The sequence below is a fragment of the Trichosurus vulpecula genome, chromosome 1, assembly GCF_011100635.1.
Source record: "Trichosurus vulpecula isolate mTriVul1 chromosome 1, mTriVul1.pri, whole genome shotgun sequence".
NCBI classification, from domain to species: domain Eukaryota; kingdom Metazoa; phylum Chordata; class Mammalia; order Diprotodontia; family Phalangeridae; genus Trichosurus; species Trichosurus vulpecula.
The window spans coordinates 396671821-396694433 of NC_050573.1; the positions used below are offsets into that span (position 1 = coordinate 396671821).

Sequence of the window (22613 nt, forward strand, 5' to 3'; positions counted from 1 at the left end):
TTTACAGAACAGGAAGCTTAGGCTAAGTGAGGTTAAATGACTTGCTCAGAACCATACAGCTAACAAGTTAAATTTGAACTGAAGTCTTCCTGACTCCAAGGGGAAGGAAATAAACATTTCTATAGTGCCTTCTATGTGAAAGATATTGTGCTAAGTGCTTTATTATCTAATTTGATCCTCACAACAACCCTGTGAGGCTGATTTTTTTGTTGCTGTTGTTTGTTTTTTGGTAACCTGCCTAAGGTCACATAGATAGGGAGTGTCTGAGGTTAGACTTGAACCAGAGTCTCTGACACTAAGCTCAGTGCTCTATCCATTGTGCCACTAAAACCTTATCTAAAACTATACTGGCTCTAATAAATTATATGGACAATAAAAAGGTAGTTTTAAAAAGATCTACATTAGGCGTAGGAGAAAGCATAAAGAAGGGATAGGACTACTCTTTGAGGCTGATGGTAATAAGAAAGCCAGTCTGCTTCAAGTGTTTCTATCAAGGAGAATAATCTTTGGACTGCGAAAGACAGAACAAAAATGGTTGCAAATAACTGACACATTCCGGCAACATACAGAGGCCTTCAATCAGTAGGTCTAGACAAACAACACCCTAGAGTATTGAAAGAAATAGCACATACAATTGCTGAGGTTCTGCTGATAGACTTCCAGGAGCCAAGATGGTGGAATAAGCATGAAATCACCTAAATTCTCCCAAATTCACCTCTAACAGCTATAAAATAGAGACTCAAAACGAATTCTGGAAAGGCAGAACAAAAAGATGGGGTGATTTTCCAGCCCAAGACAACTTGGAAGGTCAACAGGAAAGGTCTGTCTTACTTGGGTAAAAGGAGAGCACAGTCCAAAGCAGGAAGTGTCCAGGTAAGCCAGTAGCAGGCCCTGCCTCAATAAGCCAGCAAGAGGCCCTGAACCCTAGTGCAGGTCAGTGAATGAGGCCCTGTGGTCCTGGTGCAGCAGCAGGTGAGAGGCCAGCACCACCACTACTCCCCCCATCTTACAATCCCCAGAGTAGCATGAGCCCTGCCATAGGCCACAGTACCAAGCAAGCAGTTAGGCCCCATGTGGCCCTGAGACAGTGCCAGGCACTTAGTAGCCAGCCCCCTATAGGACCTACCCAACACCAGACTAGCTAAGCTTGGGACAGTGGCCCCTCTGCCCTAGGAGTAGAGCTCAACTTTAAAAGTAACAAAAGAGACCGGAAAAAAAAAATGAACAGAAAATTTAAAGAGAACCTGACCATAGAAAGTAATTATGCTGACAGGGAAGATAAAACAGGCTCACAAGAGGACGACAATGTTAAATTAATTATATTCAAAGCCTCAAGTAAAAAGGAGAATTAGTTTCATGCCAGAAAAGAACTCCTGGAACAGACTTTAAAAATCAAATCAGAGGTAGAAGAAAAATTGAGAAAAGAAATGAGAATAATGCAAGAAAATCATGAAAAAAGACTCTACATTTTGATGAAGGAAGCACAAAAAAATGGAGAGATATAAAAAAAAATTACTGAAAAAAAAACTTAAAAGGTAGAATTGGTCAAATGGAAAAAAGAGGTAAAAAAGCAAAATAAATAACTCCCTAAAAATTAGAAAATTAGAATCAGACAAGTGAAAGTTAATGACTACATGAGAACATCAAGTATCAATCAAACAAAATGAACAGAATGAAAAAAAGCAGAAGAAAATGTAAGCTATTTCATTGGAAAAATAACTGACCTGAAAAACAGATCCAGGAGAGATAATTTAAGAGCTATTGAACTACCTGAAAACCATGATCAAAAAAAAAAAAAAAAAAAAAAAGACCTGGACATCATACTTCAAGAAATTATCAAAGAAAATTACCCTGATATTCTAAAAGGTGAAACAGACACTGAAAAAATACACCTACCACACTTCCTGAAAGATCCCCAAACGAAAACCCCCATAAACACTAAAGCCAAATTCCAGAACTCCCAGGTCAAGGAGAAAATATTGCAAGCAGTCAGAAAGAAACAATTCAAATAGCATGGAGTCACAGTTAGGATTACACAGAATTTAGCAACTTCTACATTAACGTATGGCAGAGCATGGAATATGATATCCCAGAAGGCAACTGAAGTGCTGCTAATGATATCTGCAAGATCTTGGAGAAGAAAAGAAGTGCCATGGGACTAGAGAAGGGCAAATATCCTAATTTCCAACAAGGGAAGAGGACTGACAGAAAACTACAAAGGAGCTCAGAACTTCTACTCCTAACAAAATTCTACATCATATTATTATGGAAATTACATGTGAATACTTTGAGAAGTAGTAATAGCTAAAAGCCATTACGGATTGGGTTACATTAAATTTACCTATTTCTTTTTTGGGGAGAGTAACTATGCTAGTAGAATGCTGTAGATTTGTATATTTGCCTCACATGTTATGTTTGTGGATGAGGAAGAAATATAGGCTAGACAACAGAACACAGCAAAGTTAGATTTAAAACTGGTTGAATAAATGGACATGGATCCAGGTTAACTTGGAGGGAAGTCTCTAGTGGAGTCCTCCAGGGATTCATCCTTGTCACTGTACAATCTAACAGCTTTATTGATGATCTGAAGATAAATGACATACTTATCAAATTTACAGCTGACAAAATTTGGAGCAACAGGCAAGATATGAATGATACAATCAAAAAAAAAAGTGACAGAAAAAGCCAAATCAAACATCTAACAAGGATAAAATACAAAGTTTTATACTTGGGTGAAGAAAAAATTAACCTCCCAACTACACTATGGTAGAGGCATCGTTAGGTAATAATACCTCTGAAAAGGATTCAGGGAGTTTTAGTGGACAGCAATCTCAGTATGAACCACCAGTTTGACACGGCAGCCAAAAAAAGCTAACGAACTGAGAGGCATAGTTTCCAGATGTGTTGGTAAGCAAAATGGGCTCTTAGCACTCAGTTCAACCAAGTGCCCTTGAAGAGTTTGGCTTTTGTTTCCTTTGATTAATTCACTGTATTTCATTGAATCTTACAAGGTGCTAAGCCCCAGGCCCAAACCCCTATTAGGTGCTAAGCCTATGTGGGTGTGAAGCTCCCAGGGTACTAAGGGGAGGTGCTAACTCAAGAGCCAATCATAGAAGCCTAAGTTCTGGTCATTCAGATGACGTTTGATGACGTCTGAAATGTTATAAGAAGACAAGACAGAGCTATTTGCGCAGGGCTCTCACTCTTGGTGGCATGGAGACTCCGGGCAGCTGTAGCTAAGAGCCCTCCAGCTTTTAAACCCAGATGTTGGTACTTTGTTAAATTCTGGTAACTATGTATTGGGACTTGAATCAGACAAGGTCTGATGTCTGTTGATGTTTGTAATTTGTTTGTATTTTTCTCTGAAGTTCAGGGTGCTGGTTTTTTCCCCTGAACTGAGTGACTGATATTTGTATGCTGGATTAAAGTAAGCTTGTTAACCCCTTAACCTTGCTTTCCTTAGTAAAGCAGATTAAAAGAATCTGGGCTTTTGCAGCGTGCCGGTAGCATGCTTGTTGTTGGGCTTGTGTTGGTCTTTCACCCCCACAACAGCTACTAGCCAGACTGTTGAAACACCAGAATAAAGGAAGCAATAATTTTGACATATTTTGACCTTGTCAGGCCACAATATAACCCTCTGTTTAGTACTGGTCACTTCATTTCAGCAAAGACAGACAATCTGAATCATTTCCAAAGAGGGTTCCTAGGATTCTGAAGGGAGTAAAGAACATGCCCTATGTTGACTAAGTGAAAGAATTGGGCATATATAGACTGAGACAGAATTTAGGGAACACAATGACAGTTATCTTCAAGTGTCCAAAAAATTGTCACTAAAGAGGAATTAGGATTAGACTTGTTTTTCTTGGCAGAACCAGAAACAATAACTGAAAATTCCAGATCACCAAATTTAGACTTGATATATGGAAAAACTTCCTAACAAATAGAACTATCTAAAAATGAAAGAAGCTGCATCAGAACCTTATTTGAGGAATTCAGGTCAGAGACTCAATGACCATTTTAGAGGATTTTTAATGTGGTCCAGATTAGACTAGAAGGCCTCTGAAGTTCCAGCCAAGTCTAAGAGCCTGTGATGTTAACCAAAGGTGGTGGTGGTTGTTCAGTTGTTTTAGTCATGTCCAACTCTTTGTGAGTTCATTTGAGGTTTTCTTGGCAAAGATAATGGAATGGTTTGCCATTCCCTTCTCCAGCTCATTTTACAGATGAGGAAACTGGGGCAAACAGGGTGAACTGACTTGCCCAGGGTCAAACAGCTAACAAGTATCTAAGGCCAAATCTGAGCTCAGGTCTTCCTGACTCCAGACCTGGAGCTCTATCCACTGCCCCACCTAGATGGCATAAGTAAAATCGGATGAATGAGCACAGTAAAGTAAGATGTCCAAAATCTAATAATTATCTCACATTCTTATGTTATTTCATCTACTCACCACATTTCCCCTAAAATGACAGCTAATCTCCTTTCAAATACCTTTCCCCTACTGGCAACACAACAGGTCAAGTTTTTGTTTTCCTGTTTTTCCAAATCTATGTAGCTGTCTCCCATTCATAAAGGATAAAATGACAACAAAAGCAAGTTTTTGATATTCAGTTCGTGTAGACAAAGTCTCTGAACTTTTCTCTTACTGGGCAGATTTATATACTGTCACAACTTACAACCAAAACCTTCTATTTGTAGAGTAAAATAGTTATCTTTACTATTTGATTTATGTAGCAGAGCATGATCTCATGAACACACTTATATTTGTGATATCTAACAAAATACTTGAATTTGCATAATCATTTATAAAGATCACATATCATACTTACCAGAATAAGTAACTGCAGTGGTACTATAAGTAGCACTCTGGGTATAGGATGGCACTACAGTAGCTGCAGCTGCTACTGGCTGTACAGTGGACGATACAGGATATATGGAGAAAGTAGTTGTTGCTGGACTTGGTGTGGCTGGTTTTATGGCTGTCACTTGCCGAGTTTGCTGGGCTTGAGTATACTGAGTTGCACCTTGGCTATACCCTGCTTTAGGAGCTGAACAGAAGGGGAAAGGGGGATATTAGATAATTAGAAGTTGTAAACCATTAAATAAAAAAACCTTTATATCACTATAATTATGAAAACATGAGCATGCTCATAACAAGAGATCTTATGTTACCACAAGAGGCAAAATCCTCCTCTATACACCATCTAAAATGCTAATTAAAAATAAGTGAAAAGGCTAACACAATATATCAGTTGAATTAAGAGAATGACCAGAACAAAGGAAATTATGGCCTTTATATACTCTGCCTCTTGAGTACTATTCAAGGCACATTTTAAGAAAAATACTCTGGCAAACTCATATTAATAAGCTGGCATAGAATAAAGTGATAAGGATGGCGAGGAAGCAAATAACCATGTTAAATAAGAGTAAGTTGAAACATCTGGAATATCTAGCTTAGAAAAACTTCTGAGGGAACATGACAGCTTTGTTCATGTATTTGAAAGGCTGTCCTGTGGAAAAGGAATTAAGATTTGATTAGCTTGGCCCCTGAGAGAAGAACTGGGAAGGAGTAGAAGTTGCAGAAGGTAACTTTAGGTTCTATTTCAAAAACGGTTCTAACCATTAAGAGCTACCTCAAAAGGGTAATAGGCTGCTCTAAAGGATTTGGCCTCAAAAGAGGTCTTTAAAAGTTTGAGATATCTATTAGGAATTCTTCTTCCAAGTACAGGTGGGACTAACTAGAGACATAGCGTGGGTAGTCTCTACCAACTCAGACTGTAATACCACAGCCATACAAATATTGTTATTAGAAATGCTATCATTTTGCAAAAGAACACTGTAGCAAGATAAAAGTTAACTGAAGTGTCAAAACTAGAAAAGTTAGACAAACTGTTTTTAAGAAACTTTATTTTATTAATTTTTGTTATATTCAGAAAAAACCTTAAAAATATTAATTTCAGTGCTTATGTCACTTTGAGCTCAATAAAAAAAAAGTTCGAAAGTTAACACCAAAGTCTTTAAAGACATAAACCAAATTTCTCCGCATTAGGCCAATCCTACTTTCCAATTTCCAGATAGGCACACTCATTTGGAGACAGTTTCTGCTGCAGACAGTAATGTAAACCAGTGGGGAGAAGAAAAAAAAAACCAAACTTAAAACAAAAGATCCATAAAGTAGGAAATAACAAAATACTACCAAAGGGGTCCCTAAATAATTAAGCACAGTCCCAACTAGTATTTCAGCTGTTATTCTTATAGATTTATTTCCAGCAAGGAAAAAAGGGCATGGTTAAAAGTCAAAGCTACTGTCCCCTTTTAATATCTTAGACATTTACAAAGGTATGATGAGTATGATTAGAAGCTGCCAATTTGGACCCTCTATGCAATCCAAGTCATCTCTTCTGTGATGGCAGTTAAAAATAAGGGAGCTTCATGCAATTAAAAATCAGATCTCTTCAGAGATAAAGTTAGAGGCTCCAACACATTGTACACAGTACAATTCTTTACATTGAGAAAGTTATTTTAACATAACCCACCTGTCTGGTAGTAGGATTCAGCAACAGAAGGCTGAGGCTGAGCAGCAGCAGCTACAGCAGCGGCAGTTGCTGTTGGCTGTTGATAGTACTGCTTACTATCATACGCTACAGCTGGGGCAGTAGATCTCACATATGAGTATGAGTCCTTTAAAAAACAAATACGAGAAAATCTTGTCAAAAGGTGGTGATGGAGTAAGGGGCAGAGTTTATCAGAAAATGTTGATAAAAGAAAACAAAAACAGAATGAGTATAACGCAGGAACTTATTACAACATCATGGAACTGAATTCAGCATGAAGTCCATCAATATAGGACCTATCTATGAGGATTTGGTCACGGGAAAAACAAAAATGGTCATGGGAAAAAACAAAAATTAAAAAGTCAAATTTGCTTATATAGTATACATGAATCAAACTACAGATCTATTTAAGTATTAACAATTTAATCATCTCCTACAGAAACATATAATGAAGATGTGAGCAATCTAGATTCTTTTATTTTTGCTGTTTATCTAATGTGCAAACCATTTTTCTTAAGCATATGCAGTGCTCATTCTCCTCCCCCTTCTCCCCCCCCCACAATATTCCTTTCCAGAATGTATAAAACTCTTTGAAATCCTTATTATAGATATTTTTGGCAAAATTCCTTTTGTGGTTTTTTAAAATTTATGTGTTGGGCATATCAGACTACAGCTTCCTAAACTAAAAAACCAACAAACCTGTGCATGGAAATAAAAAAGTAGTTATTAACAGAACATTTTCAAATACTGGATGATTTACATGTTTCTCATACCACACTTTAAAAAGGATACTAGGAAAGGTCTAAATGAGAGATCAAAATTATCCAAGATATGGAAAATTAATCTTATGAAAAGAAATTCAAGGGGTTTGGGCTTTGCTTATGTTAAATAGAAAGCTAAGTGGCAACCTGGTGTTTGTTTTCAAATACATAAGAGATTTTCATGAACTGTTCTTTATGTATACATAAGAATGAACAATATCCTTAAAGCAGAATAGGTTTTTACAAAACCTCTCCAATGGCTTCCAGGGTTTATATCCCTAATAATTCTGAAGAAAACAATAGGCCTTGGAGCTTAATTCTATGTTCTATTGAAGGCTCTTTTCAATTCTTCTTGTCCATGATTCAGAGACATCAGTTTCCTTACCTGGTAATTCTGTGTAGTGGCTGGAGGTGGTGGAGGTGGAGCTTCTTGTTGCCTCTGGGTATAACCATAGTCTGTGGCCGTGTGAGCGGTGGGATAACCTCCATAAGCTGCAGCTGTTGCAGCAGCTGCAACAGCTACTGGAGCAGGCCTGGCAACGGCAACTGTGGCGGCTGCTGGTGCATAGGCAGCAGTAACTGTATGAGCAGCTACTGGAGCCTGATGGACAGTGTAGCTAGCAACTGTAGTTGGATGAGAGTAGGCTACACCCGACGCTGGCTGCTGGCTATGTTACAGAATGGAAAAATAAATTTAACGCCATTTAATATTAATTCTTTACCTCAAAGCATTTAAATAAAACAGTGTCATGAACCATATAGACAAACTATAGGAATGTGGTATACTATAAAACACCACTTATTGTTCTAGAACCTTTAAGCCAAGTTCAATTCATATGATAATGATTCAGAACATACAATAATTTAATGCAATTTGTCATTAAGAATCAGCTTCCTCTGATGATGGAGGAAATCTATACCAAGAAATTAGGATTGACAAATTAAATGCAATGTACAGAGGAAATCTGAGGTTGAAAATACCTTTCCTGCCTATATAATAAAATCTCTACTAATCCTAAAGGCACAAAAATTAAAACAAAATATTTAATATTCTAGGTGTTTTTTTTTTTAAATTTTCCAGTAGTGTCTCTCCTGGACTGCACATGACATAGTGATTCAGATAGGTTAAGATTCTTGGTATTGTTGCTAAACTTCCATTTCTCTTTCCCAATATTTGCTGTAGGCTATAATAACAAGAGCTAGAGCTAGAATTAGTTATTAGTCCTGGGACAAGAAGGAAGGTACGAAGAGAACAGAAAAGAAACAGTGGGCATAAGGCAGTCAATTTGAACCAGACTGCTTCTGGTTCAGATTTTTTTAAAATACTTTTTTCTCTGGTCCTAGCCTCATCTGGTCCACATAACCCAAAGAAAGATGGGAAAGGTTCCACTGTATCTTGTAGTAACATGAGGAAATATGTCAAGAGCTACAACACACTAGAACCTTAAAAAAACTTCCTGAAGCCAACTCTGACAGGGTTCCCTAGTTCTATACTGGCCTAAGAACAATCTGAAGTCTTCTCCGTCATCACTGAATGCAATGGGGGTGGAATTACTAAGACAACTCAGCCAGACACCTGGAAGAATGAAGTGTTTAGGACTCATTTTCCATGACAAACTTCTCTGAGCCCAACTTCATCATCCCTAATTTAAAATATCTGTACCATTACTGACTTCTACTAGCTTTTGATAAGTCCAATGAACAAAATCATTCATTGTACTTTAGTCTATATTGCTTAGGCTGAATTATTAAAAATGAGGCATTTTCACATAGTATTAGCATGAATCCCATTAAAAAGAACCACAAATAAACCTTATATTTACAATAACCTTAATGACAATAAAGCTCAAACAATGACCTTTGGGTGTAGAAGAGTAAATAAATCTACTTTCTTTCTCCCTCAGATAAATCACAGAATCTGAATTGGAGGACACCTCTAAGGCCATCAAGTTCAACTTGCTCTGCAATATGCTAGCTAGGTGTCATAAAATCTTTGCTAGAAGGCCTTTAGTTTTGGGTCAGTTCTGATAGTTAAAGTTTTCCCTTACATCAAGGCTGATTCTACCTCTCAAGAGACTTCAACACACTGCTTCTATCTAGTTCTGCCCAGCAGTGCAAACCATGAAAGCTTTTCAAATACTTAAAGGCAGCTAACTGTCAATCATATCTCCTCCCAAAATCTTTATTTTTTTTGTTCCAGCTAAATATTCCCAGGTACTTTAACCAATTCTCGTAAGGCACATTGTCCAGTTCTTACACTATTCTAGTTACTTTCCTCTAGACACACTCTAGTTTATCTATGTAAAGACTATTACCTCCTTAGTCTTCAACACTAAAAAATAATGCCTACACACTCTTCTGCCATCTTGTACTTTATTTTTTAATAAACTTTATTTTTTCAGAACTTAGTTTATTTCAATAAACATTTATTAAGCACATTCCATGTGTCAGGTATTGTGCTAAGTACTGGGAATATGAAGACAACCAAGGGTGAGATTTTACATTTATCCTTGTTTAATTTCATTTTTATTAGACTTAATCTACTGGTTTTGGCTCCGAAATAGTTTTGATCCTGATTCCATCATCTAAAATGTCAGTATGTTGCCTATCCCCCCCAGATTTGTATCATATACAAATCTGATAAACATGCCAACCAATCTAATACTTTTCCTCAGGTAATAATAATGTTAGCACAATAACAAGCTCAGTTTCCTAGGGCATTCCACTAAAGACCCCTTCAAAGTTGACATCTAGCAGTCAATGACTCCTTAATGGGTCAGGCTATTACACCATTTTCAAACATACCAAACTGCATTATTATTTGTGCCCCATCTTTATCTTTTCCATAAGAAAAGTATGAAAGATTTGTCACATGCTTTGCTAAAAACTAAGTAAACTATTTTTACAATTTCTCTGACTTGCTGGTCTAGTGATCTTTGTCAAAAAGGAAAATGAGATTAATCCAGATGGCCTGTTCGTGACTACACCATGCTGGCTTTTTATGATCACTGCCTCTCTTTTACATATTGATCATGCATCCCTGTAATGCAGATTTTCTAGAACTTTGCTAGAAATTGAACTCAAGTTTTCTGGAAGATTCACTATTCCTTTAAAAAAAAAAAAACAGGTTATTTGCCAGTTTTGCAGCACTTTCTTGCACCACCTTCTTTCCAAGATCACTATGTGCAACTCAGCAAAGACATCCAACAGTTCTTTCAGTATCCTGGAACATAAACTCATTGAGGGCACACTGGTGATTTCTTACTATGGTCCCTTCTACCTTGAGCTCTGTCTTGCGCAGCTTTAGCTCCCATTTCATTTAACCAATTCACCTTGATTGGCTCCTATCCCTTCCTTAGTCCTCTTCTTTCTCCTAAATATAGCTTTTAAATCCCCACAAAAATTCTTTTTTTGTCCTTACCTTTTACTCTTCAACTTCAGCTCATTCTGAGTCTACATGTAAGGTATTTAACAGTCAACTATGAAACAAACGTATCACTATAAGTACCTTGTTTTCAGTCCTCTTCTCTGTTCCCTATACACTCTTGGTTGTAGTCCATATTCCACTAATCTCACTTACAAATGCCCCATACATACATTTAGTCTGTCCCACAAGCTAGCTTTCTTCAGAGAGCAAATATTCTTGTGTTGTACTGGGCTAGGCAGCTACCACAGCAGGAAACAAGGTAAGTTTATGTTGCTAAGAATCTTTTCATCCCCAAGGCATGGCAGGAGGAATGCACTCAGTTTTTCCTTACAAATACATTATTTCTGTAACATCACAAGTTTCTTAGTCTGGGAACTTAGCTATTTATTTTTATGGGGAAATATGTTGAACTCTAACTGCACAAGTTTTAGAATATGATTAATTTTTTATGTTATGGTCCTTAAACTAAGAAAATGCAGTTTTAGGTCCCTCTACTAATAAATATAGCTCCAGCCTTATTTCACATTACTCCTCTTTACACATATTCCAAGCAACTGGACTCTCTATTCCTTGAATTTGACATTCCATACCTTACTTCCTATATTCATTTAAGCTATCTTCTATTCCTGGAATACAATCTCATTTCATCTTCCTCCTTTTTTAAAAGCCTTATCTTTTGGCAAGGCTGATATCTCAGACTTACCTCTTTCTAGAAGTCTTCCCTAATACTCCCTCCTTCTCCTTTTGAGGCAATCTCCCTCCTGAAAATACTTTATACTTATTCACATTAATACCTACTTCAAGCCCCAAGTAGAATGTAAGCTCCTTGATGGCAAGGACCAGGTTTTTTTTTTTTGGCCTTAGTCTCTAGAGCCCTAATAAAGGCCTTATATATAACAAGTGCTTAATAATTGTTTGTTGAACTGAACCCGTTCTGTACATACTGTTGAAACCCGCAGGTAAATAAGAATAGAAGGGCTGCAACTCAGAGAGACTCCTCTCTTCAGACAAAGCATTATACTGCAAGGAATTTTATCACCATTGCAAAATAACAATTTTTCAACTATCTTGTTAGATGAGTGTCATTACTAGTCTAAAAGAGATAACTGTGGCAGGCAGAAGCAGACTGTACATTAGACTGAAGTATTTAAAGACTTAATTTTCTCAGCTCTCTGGTTATCCCCACAAGGTACAGAACTTCCTATTATACTACAAGTGAATTAAGTTGTCATCTTCAACTTTTCCCTGTCAATTCCCTGCTACCTACAAATATAGCCAGGTCTCCTCTAGCTTTAGAAAACCCTTACTTGGTCTCATTTTCTCTTCCAACATCCCACATCCATCTCTATTCTTTCACAGACAAACTCTCAGAAAAAGCTGTCTCTATTCAGCTGCACTTACTTCCTCTGCTCTCATTTCTCAACTACTTGAAATGAAGCTTCAACTTAACTAAACTGAAACTGCTCTCTCCAAAGTTAATAATGATATTTTAATAACCAGATCAAATGGCTTTTTCTCAGTCATCCTTTGTTAGCATTTGACACTGTTGACCACCCTTTCCTGTAGCAGTTTTTCTCCTGCCTATCAGACCACTGATCCTATTCCCTAATTGTGGGTTGAGGCTATGATCTCATCAGCTCCCATGAGTTCAACTATAATCTCTATGCATAAGACCCCCCAAGATCTATAAACACATATCTAATCTCTTTTTTGAGCTCCAGTTCTATACCATCAATTGCTTACTGGTTATATCCAAATGTATATCCCAGAAACATCTTAAATTCAACAAGTCCAAAGCGTAACTCATTATCTGTTCCCTAGACCTCTCCCTCTTCCTAACTTTGTTATTTCCACAAAGGGTAGCACCATCTTTCCAGTATCCAAGGTTCACAACTCAGTCATCTTTGACTATTCACTATCCCTCCCTGGGGGTCATCTCCAGCTGTCCTGATCTGTATCTTGCCACTGGACCCAGATGGCTCCAGAGAAAGGGAGGTTGGTGACTTGCACAGTCTTCCCTTGCTTAATTCCAATTCACTTGTTCCTGATGTTTCGGTCCTTGAGAATGAAGGACAAACAATAATAATAACAACAATCTCTCACTACTCAGACCCCTACCCTTATATTTTTCTCTCTCACAGCCACCACTCTAACTCAGGCCCTCATCACCTCTCTCCTAAGCTACTGCAACTGTATCCTAACTGGACCCTTTGCCTTTCTAATCATACTCCGCACAGGTGTCAGTCACTTCCAAAAGCACAGGTCTGATGTCACTCCCCTGCTCCAAAGCTCTTTTGCCTCTACGATCAAATAACAAACTCCTCCTACATTAGAGGTCCTTAAGCTGGCTCCAGCATATCTTTCCAGACTTCTTATATATAGTCCAGCCAAAATAGAATCTGTGGCTTTGCTCAGGCTGTCTCCTATACATAGAATTAACCTCATCTCCACCTCTCAGAGTACCTAGATTACTTCAAAGTTCAGCCCAAGTGCTACATGAGGCTTTAACTGGTCCTGCTAGCTTATGTTAACTCCATCCCCTTTGTATTTTTTGGTATATATTTTGTTTCTATCTATATAGTATGTATTTAGTGTATATGTATATATGTATGTATGTAGTCTATGTAGTTTTGTTTCTATTTATACATGTTCATGTTGTTTCCCCTGAAACAATGTGAGCTTCTTGAGGGTAGAGATAATTTCCCTTTCATCTTCATATTATCAGCTCCTATAATGGTGCCTGGCACACAGTAAGCACTTGACAAATGCTTGTTAACTGGCTATATAAATAAATTAAACCATTATCATTTTAATAACAGAAAAATTATGTAGCTTAGTATAGAGTTAAAAGCTGGACCTATGATTTTACTGAAATAGGGAACTCTGAGATGAGGAATGATTACCGAAACAGGCAGGCATTGTTTCCACAACTTATAATCTTAAGAGAGTTGCTCAGACTCTAGGTCCTAGAGCAATAAAAAGGAAGTGACTTGCCCAGGATCACACAGCCAATGTTTCAGAGGAATACTTAAACCCAGGTCTTCCTGGCTCTGAGAACAGCTCTCTAGCAACTATGCTACAGCTTCTAAATTAACATCAAAAATTTAGCCCATGCTCTTAACAAGGTATCATTAATTATTAACATTTTAGAGAAGACTGCCTTCAGCCTGCTTTAACTATTTATATCATAGTTCTTATGGATCTCCATAATCTTCAAATGAAATAGCTCTGAATACAGCAATCACCCCATTCCAAATTAATTACAAAGTACAGGTAAACTTTTAAATAACTGAAATAGCGAAGTGTGAGCTGAATATATTATTTTCTCAGGTAAACTCAAAAAGATCAGACATCCACCATTTCTCGCATCAGATCCATCACAACACTACTTTTTGTTTCAAGGAAAACCACGTTTCTCACTCAGAAACCCGTAACTGACTTTTCCTAAATACATATATTAACTTTTCTTTTCTGTTAAAGTTGCCACAAACACAAATAAAATTTACTTCCTCATAGTACACAACAGTGGTGTCAAATTCAAATAGAATTGGGGGCCACTAAACCACACATAAGGATCTCTGTGGTCCTCATATTGACTTAGAAACTCACATCTAACCTGTAGTCAATGGCTTTCCACCTTGGTAGGATCTACCAGAACACATACCCCAGTAGCATAGCCTTCAAAAATTTGAAGTCACCTCCACGAAGCACCAGTGTAGAATTTTAAAGAAGGTTGACCTTTCCTACCTTTAAACAAAGCTTAACTATATCAGGAAAGCTACTTAAATCAAACCTATAGGTCAGTAATTTCAGAATTTAAAAAATTACTTCTAATTTTCCTGTCCTTAAAAGTTTTAATTTTCATTAACTATAATGTTGTAACTGTGTTTAATCTATAAAATAATCCCTGGTCTCAAAGAACTGATTATACATATATTATACAGCACATAAGACATTAAATTTAAGATAAATATGAAATGATGCTTTATATTTTATTTGGTTGGTCTCTACAAAGTGAATTTTATGTGACATCCATGAGACTCAGAAACATACTCAGATATACAAATATAGAATAAATGCAGTTCTTTATTCTCCATCAACTCTGGTATCAAAGGACAATTTGTGGACAACCACAGAAGGTGCATTACTGATGATTAAAGTGTTTCTAATCACCTGCTATGATTAGCATCCATGAGTTCATCTATGTTAACTACTATACTAAGACAAGTAGAAGTTTGTTATGGGCTGACTCAAGATTGGGTTTACTTGCTTCTTAAGGAAAACACTTCTTCAAATGAAAGACTGGCAACAGACCATACCAACTAGGTCTCAAACAATGTATATTTAACATATTATTAATTTTGTAATTACAAAACTATATTTAACATTTCTCAAACAGAGTTCTCCTAAAAGTCTTGCATAGTTCAGAATTCCACTTTGTAGGTAGGTTTTTACATCTGAAAAGCAAAGTCAAAAGACACAGAAACACTCTACCTTTTGATTCTCTGGAACGCCTCTCACAAGGCTCAAAATTTCTATCCATCAAGATATTAATACCAACAAAGAAACTTAAAATTTTGATTAAGTATTTCAAAAATTTCAATACAAGTTGTACCTAAGATCCTGGAATTGAACAAATAAAAACTGCTATAACCAGAAATAGTACTTTAAATGATTTGTAACGCCAGTAAATTTCCATCACCATGGTTTCCCAAACCAGTTCACCTGGTTTTGTCAATTTTAAAGTTAATGATCAGGTTTACAAAACTATCTTACTCATGTTACCCTTATTCTTTACTGTTAAAAACCCTAACACCATCTAAAAAAATTTTTCTTAAAAAGTCAACACAACTGAACTCACTTAGAGTTCCATTAGGAAAGCTGAAGCACATTTTGTCCTTTACAGATATCTCAACAATCAACAAATGTCTAGTTTCAGCTGACTGGACTAGATTTCAAGTTATGACCACAAAAAATAACAAAATCCAATTAAAATAAAAAGTCATCTAACACATTTCATTATGGGCCAAGGAGAGCACATTCAAGGTAACGTACAAAGTTAAAATTCCTGCCAAGAGATTAATTTTTAAAAGACAACTTTCTTGAAAGCATGCATTTGAAAAGACAGTAATATTCATACTGAATTATATGTGTGAAATAAAAGAACATGCTTAAGGTCTATGGAATTTCTGTTAGAATTAGAAAAGGTCATTCAGTACAAACCTTTAATTTTATAGATAAGGAAACTGAAGCCCAGAGAGATTAAATGATCTCCCTCATGATTCTACAACTATAAGTAGAAGAGCTAGGATTTGAAACCAGGCCATTTATGCTGTCACTGAAAAGTAAAATGGTGACGCTGACGAAGCGCTCAAATTAAAGCTGATTTTTCCCCTTATTTAAAATTATCCTTTTCTATGAAGGACTGTCTCTACTGGTTATCTAAACTTCTAGAACACTTTGAATCCTTTGAGTTCATTTGCAAAACCCATTATCAGAAAAAAATTTGGCTTGTATGAAAAATAAAAGCCAATTTTCACTTTATGTCATTGAGATTTGTCCCTCAGAACTATACAATTCATTCACAAAGAAAACTACCGCACTCTCAGAAAGATGTTTTTATGGGGACAATGACTGCATCTGTGATTTCACTGGTGTAAAGTAACTCCAGGGTAAGAAAATTCCTCTTATCAACCAAAAAAAGTGTGCATCTTCTCAGCAACTTAATAGTCTCAGAGTTGATTAAACCAGTCATGTCAAACAAAAGTAGAAATCATGGGCCCCCTCATGGTACATAAGAAATCCTATGGACCTTTATATTGACTTAGAAAATTACATATTAATATTATATTCCATTGTATTAATATTAATTTGTTTAAAATGTCCTAATTTCATTTTCATCTGGTTCAAGTCACACTTTCCATTTGGTAGTACTGCCAGTAACATTTGCTGCATTTACTTTAACAATTTAAAGTTTAAGTGGTTAGCCCACACTCACACAGCCAATGTCAGTGAGGGGACTTGAATCCAGGTCTTCCTGCCTTCAAGGATAGCTTTCAATCCACTATGCAAAGCTACTCTCTGTATATTCTCTGTAAGTTTGATTTTTAAAAATTGTTTATCTTCATTCTTCAATTAAGATTTTATTAATCTATCTTTCCACTATATTCCCCCACCTCAATAGATTCTTTCTAAAAAAACTGGAAGAAAAAAAGGCCTCAATACATAGCTACATAGTGGTGCAAAGTGCATCTCCACATTAGCCAAGTCCAAAAATGTATGTTTTTCTCTCTCTGAATTTTAAGTTCATTACAGCAAGTGAGCTCTGCTTCATCTTCATTCTTTTTGACTGGTGGTTTATCACTGCATTTTGAGTTCTAAAGTTTTTCAAAGTTGTTTTTCTCTATGTGATCATAATTCTATTTCTGTATTAGTTCAGAAGGGTCTTCCCTTTTCCCTCTGAAATTGTCCATGTTATAGTTTCTTATGGCACAATAATATTTCTTACATTCACGTACCACAATTTGCTCAGACACATTCCCCCAAAGGAGGGAAACCTCTTTTCATTTGGCCTTGAAGAGAGCTGCTAAAATTATTTTGGTACATACAGATTCATTTCCTCTTTCTTTAAGTCCTTTGGAGTATAGGCCTAATAGTGATACAGCTATAAACAAAAAGTGTAAAATATTTTAACCTTCTGGACATAGTTCCAGATTGCTTTCCAGAATGGCTAGACCAACTCACGGCATCACTAATAGTGCATTCATGGACTTGTTTAGTCAGTCACAGCCCCTTCCACATTTGTCATTTTTGTCTTCTGAATCTTTGTCAGTCTGATAGGTATGATGTTAAGGTCAAAGTTGTTTTAATTTGCATTTCAAAATTATTAATGATCTGGAGTATTTTTATAGCCTAGATTTCTTCCCTTTGAAAACTGACTATTCCTTTGATCATGTATCTATTGTGAAATGGCTCAGTCTTATAAATTTGCATCAGTTCATTATATATCTTGGATATGAGACCTTTATCATAAACCTGTTGCAAAGATTTTTTTTCTAGTTATGTTTCCCTCCTCATTTTTACTATATTAGTTTTGTTTGTACAAAATTTTTTAAAATTTAATTTATATGAAGTGTCCATTTTATCTGGTGTGATCCTTTCTATCAAATGTATGGTAATGAACTGTTTCCAAAAGGTAATTTTTTGCTTGCTCCTATAATTTATAATGTGACTTCTTATATCTTGGTTATGTGTGTATGCATTGGTATATAGTGTGAAGTTTTAGTCTACACTTAATTTATAGCAGAGTGTCACCCAGTTTTCTCAATATTTTTGTCAAATAGTTCTCACTATATATATTTTAATGGACTTCAAAATAAAAAAATGCTGTAATGTAAAGGAATTTCCCCCCCAAAAGATGCCTTTTAGTTTTAGAAAGGGGAAAAAATAAACTGAAAGTCAGAGAATTTTAGTGTTAGAAGGGACCTTATTAGTCATTTGTCCAACTCATACCTGAAAGGAATCTTCAATATAACTAAAAGTGGTCAACCTCCTTTCCTAAATACACATTGGAAGAAGTCCAGTGATGAGGAACACCCTCCCCCCCAATCCCCTAAGACGGTCCACTCTATTTTCTAGTTGTTGGAAGTTTTTTCCTGACAACAAGCCCAAGTTACCCTCTGGCTTCTGTCTATTGCTCCTGTTCCTTCAGCCAATAAAACCCCAAGTTCAATTGCTCTTCCAAAGTAGGGTCCTTTGATTACGTGGAAGAAAGTTAAAATGTCTTGCCTTAGTCTTCTCTTTTCCATACTAAACAACCCCAATCCACTGACCCATTCTCATGATGTGTATTAAAGCTATCTAATTGTCTTGGTGGCACTCCTCTAGACGCTCTTCAGTTTATCAATGTTCTTTTTTAAACTGTGGTCCCCAGACCTGAACATGGTGCTTTAGAAGTGGTTTAACTATGGTCTTCCTTAAAGGACGTATTATTATCTCTGCATTCCTGTAAGTTATGAGTCCATAAATGCTACTCCAAGATATAATTAACTTTTGGGGCTGCCACAACAAACAGCTGATTTATACTAGGCCCGCAGTATACCCAAACCATCAGATCTTACCTAAACCTGTTAAGTTTATTTTTGAAGTCAAGTATAAGACTTCATTTTTATCCCTATTGAATTTTGTCTTATAAGATTTGGCCGGAAGCTCTAGCCCAGGGCTTCTTAGCTCAAGTACATAAATTTGTTTTGCTTTTTAAAATATATTGATAACTGAATTTCAATATAATTAGCTTCTTTTGTAGTCATATACATTTAAAAATATTGTTTTGAGGAGTCCATAGGTTTCACCAGACTTCCAGAGGGGTCCATATGATTCCTTAAAAAGTTAAGAGCCAAGATGGCGGCTGGTAAGCAGGGAATAGTGTGAGCTCCGTACCGAGACCCTCCAAAAACTTATAAAAAATGGCTCTGAACCAATTCTAGAATGGCAGAACCCACAAAACAGCAGAGGGAAGCAGGGCTCCAGCCCAGGACAGCCTGGATGGTCTCTGAGTGAGGTCTATCCCACACGGAGCTCGGAACTGGGAACGGAGTGGAGCAGAGCCCAGCCTGACCGGTGTGGACCATCCAGACCAGAAGCAGGGCGGAGGGGGCCCTAGCACCCTGAATCAGTGAGCTGCGGCAGTTACGAGACTTCTCAACCCACAAACACCAAAGACTGTGGAGAAGGTTAGTGGGAAAAGCTGCGGGAGTGGAAGGAGTTTGCGGTTCGGCTTCCAGCCCTGGGGGCAGCGGAGGTGGGGCAGCTACAGCTGTTCTTACTTCCGGCTCCAGGCCCACCTGGTGGGAGGAATTAAGTGGCGGATCAGAGCAGGGGTGCACAGCCTGCCAAAGATCTAAGCCTAGTTCGGGTTGGGGGTTCTTGGGGAAGGAGCAGTGCTGGTGTGGCAGAGCTGGCACCTCCCCCCCAAACGTGGAACATAGAACTCTGTAATCTACAAGCAGTCATACCCCACTGAAAAACTCAAGGGTCAAGTTAGTTGGCTGGGAATATGGCCAGGCAGCGAAAACGCACCCAGATTCACTCTCAGACTTTGCATTCTTTCTTTGCTGACAAAGAAGACCAAAACATACAGACAGAAGAAATTAATAAAGTCAAAGAGCCTACAACAGAAACCTCCAAGAAAAACACGAACTGGTCCCAGGCCATGGAAGAGCTCAAAAAGGATTTGGAAAAGCAAGTTAGAGAAGTAGAGGAAAAATTGGGAAGAGAAATGAGAAGGATGAGAGAAAACCATGAAAAACAAGTCAATGACTTGCTAAAGGAGACCCAAAAAAATACTGAAAAATACACTGAAGAAAACAACACCTTAAAAAACAGACTAACTCAAATGGCAAAAGAGCTCCAAAAAGCCAATGAGGAGAAGAATGCCTTGAAAGGCAGAATTAGCCAAATGGAAAAGGAGGTCCAAAACACCACTGAAGAAAATACTACTTTAAAAATTAGATTGGAGCAAGTGGAAGCTAGTGACTTTATGAGAAATCAGGATATTCTAAAACAGAACCAAAGGAATGAAAAAATGGAAGACAATGTGAAATATCTCCTTGGAAAAACCACTGACCTGGAAAATAGATCCAGGAGAGATCATTTAAAAATTATTGGACTACCTGAAAGCCATGATCAAAAAAAGAGCCTAGATACCATCTTTCAAGAAATTATCAAGGAGAACTGCCCTGATATTCTAGAACCACAGGGCAAAATAGAAATTGAAAGAATCCATTGATCGCCTCCTCAAATAGATCCCAAAAAGAAATCTCCTAGGAATATTGTCACCAAATTCTAGAGCTCCCAGATCAAGCAGAAAATACTGCAAGCAGCCAGAAAGAAACAATTTGAGTATTGTGGAAACTCAATCAGAATAACCCAAGATCTGGCAGCTTCTACATTAAGAGATCGAAGGGCTTGGAATACGATATTCCGGAGGTCAATGGAGCTAGGATTAAAACCTAGAATCACCTACCCAGCAAAACTGAGTATCATGTTCCAAGGCAAAATATGGACTTTCAATAAAATAGAGGACTTTCAAGCTTTCTCAGTGAAAAGACCAGAGCTGAATAGAAAATTTGACTTTCAAACACAAGAATCAAGAGAAGCATGAAAAGGTAATCAAGAAACGGAAATTGCAAGGGACTTACTAAAGTTGAACTGTTTTGTTTACATTCCTACATGGAAAGATGATGTGTATGATTCATGAGACCTCAGTATTAGGGTAGTTGAAGGGAATATGCATATATATATGTTTATGTATATATATATAAGTGAATGTGTATGTATGTATGTATCTATGTGTATATGTATACGTGTGTATGTATATATATGTGTGTGTTTTTATATATATATGTATATATATGTATATATATGTAAAAGAGAGCAGACACAGGGTGAGTTGAAGATGAAGGGAAGATATCTAAAAGAAATAAAATGAAATTAAGGGATGAGAGAGCAACATACTGAGAGAGGGAGATAGGGAGAGATAGAATGGGGTGGATTATCTCGCATAAAGGTGGCAAGAGGAAGCAGTTCTGTGGGAGGAGGGGAGAGGGCAGGTGAGGGGGGAATGAGTGAACCTTGCTCTCATCAGATTTGGCCTGAGGAGGGAATACCATACACACTCAATTGGGTATCTTACCCCACAGGAAAGAAGAGGGAGGAAGATAAAAAATAAATAAAAGGGGGGGATGATGGAGGGGAGGGCAGATGGGGGTGGAGGTAATCAAAACAAACACTTTGGAAAGGGGACAGGGTCAAGGGAGAAAATTCAATAAAGCAGGAGGGTTTGGAAAGGAGCAAAATGTAGTTAGCCTTTCACAACATGAGTATTGTGGAAGGGTTATACATAATGATACATGTGTGGCCTAGGTTGAAGTGCTCGACTTCTTAGGGAGGGTGGGTGGGAAGGGAAGAGGGGAGAGAATTTGGAACTCAAAAGTTTTAAAAACAGATGTTCAAAAACAAAAAAAAAAGTTTCTGCATGCAACTAAAAAATAAGATACACAGGCAATGGGGCGTAGAAATTTATCTTGCCCTACAAGAAATGAAGGAAAAAGGGGATGAGAGGGGAGGGAGGTGATAGAGGGGAGGGCTGACTGGGGAACAGGGCAACCAGAATATATGCCATCTTGGAGTGGGGGGGAGGGTAGAAATGGGGAGAAAATTTGTAATTCAAACTGTTGTGAAAATCAATGCTGAAAACCAAATATGTTAAATAAATAAATTTAAAAACTTAAAAAAAAAATCACTGCACATGCCACCTTGTGCACACATGTAATTGAATTAGAGGAGATGTGGGAGTATTCATTGCTAACAACGGGAGGTTTATTACTGTCAACTTGACTTGAGGGATATGCCTTGACCTGGTGACATAGACAAAAATTATTTCAAGTAAAAGTTAAACAAAAAAGGCCAAAAACCCATGGTGTCAACATTTGAATAAATACGGGAGTGATTGGTAAAGAATGAATGATTTTCGTAGTCTGTAAATGACCTAATCTGTAAAACAAATAAACCTTTAGTAGTTAAATTAAAAAAAAAAAAAGTTAAGAGCCTCTTCTCTAGACTGTCAAGATCTTTTTGGTTCTTGACTGTCATCTAGTTATGTACGACTTCTCCAGAATTTTGTCTTCTACAAACTTGATAAATGTGCCATCTAGGCCTTTAGTAAAGTCATGAATAAAAATGTTAAGCAGCAGAAAACAAAACACAAGTTCCTGAGGCAATCCACTGAAGGTCTTCTGTCAAGTTAACATAGAACATTAATGACTACCCTGAGTTCAAGCATTCAACCAGTTCTGAAACTAATTTTATGTCACTGA

At 37.1% G+C, this 22613-nt stretch overlaps 1 protein-coding gene across 2 annotated transcripts in view; it reads right to left on the reverse strand.

Annotated features, from left to right (window-relative positions):
* ZFR (zinc finger RNA binding protein) overlaps window positions 1-22613 on the reverse strand; it is a 76886-nt gene that overhangs the window by 48526 nt on the left and 5747 nt on the right. For both annotated transcript variants that reach the window (XM_036757939.1, XM_036757948.1), the window contains 3 exons: window positions 7696-7978; window positions 6532-6676; window positions 4825-5043 (listed from right to left, as the gene is read on the reverse strand). In XM_036757939.1, coding sequence (XP_036613834.1) covers window positions 4825-5043; window positions 6532-6676; window positions 7696-7978 — 647 coding nt within the window. The remainder of the gene's footprint in view (window positions 1-4824; window positions 5044-6531; window positions 6677-7695; window positions 7979-22613) is intronic.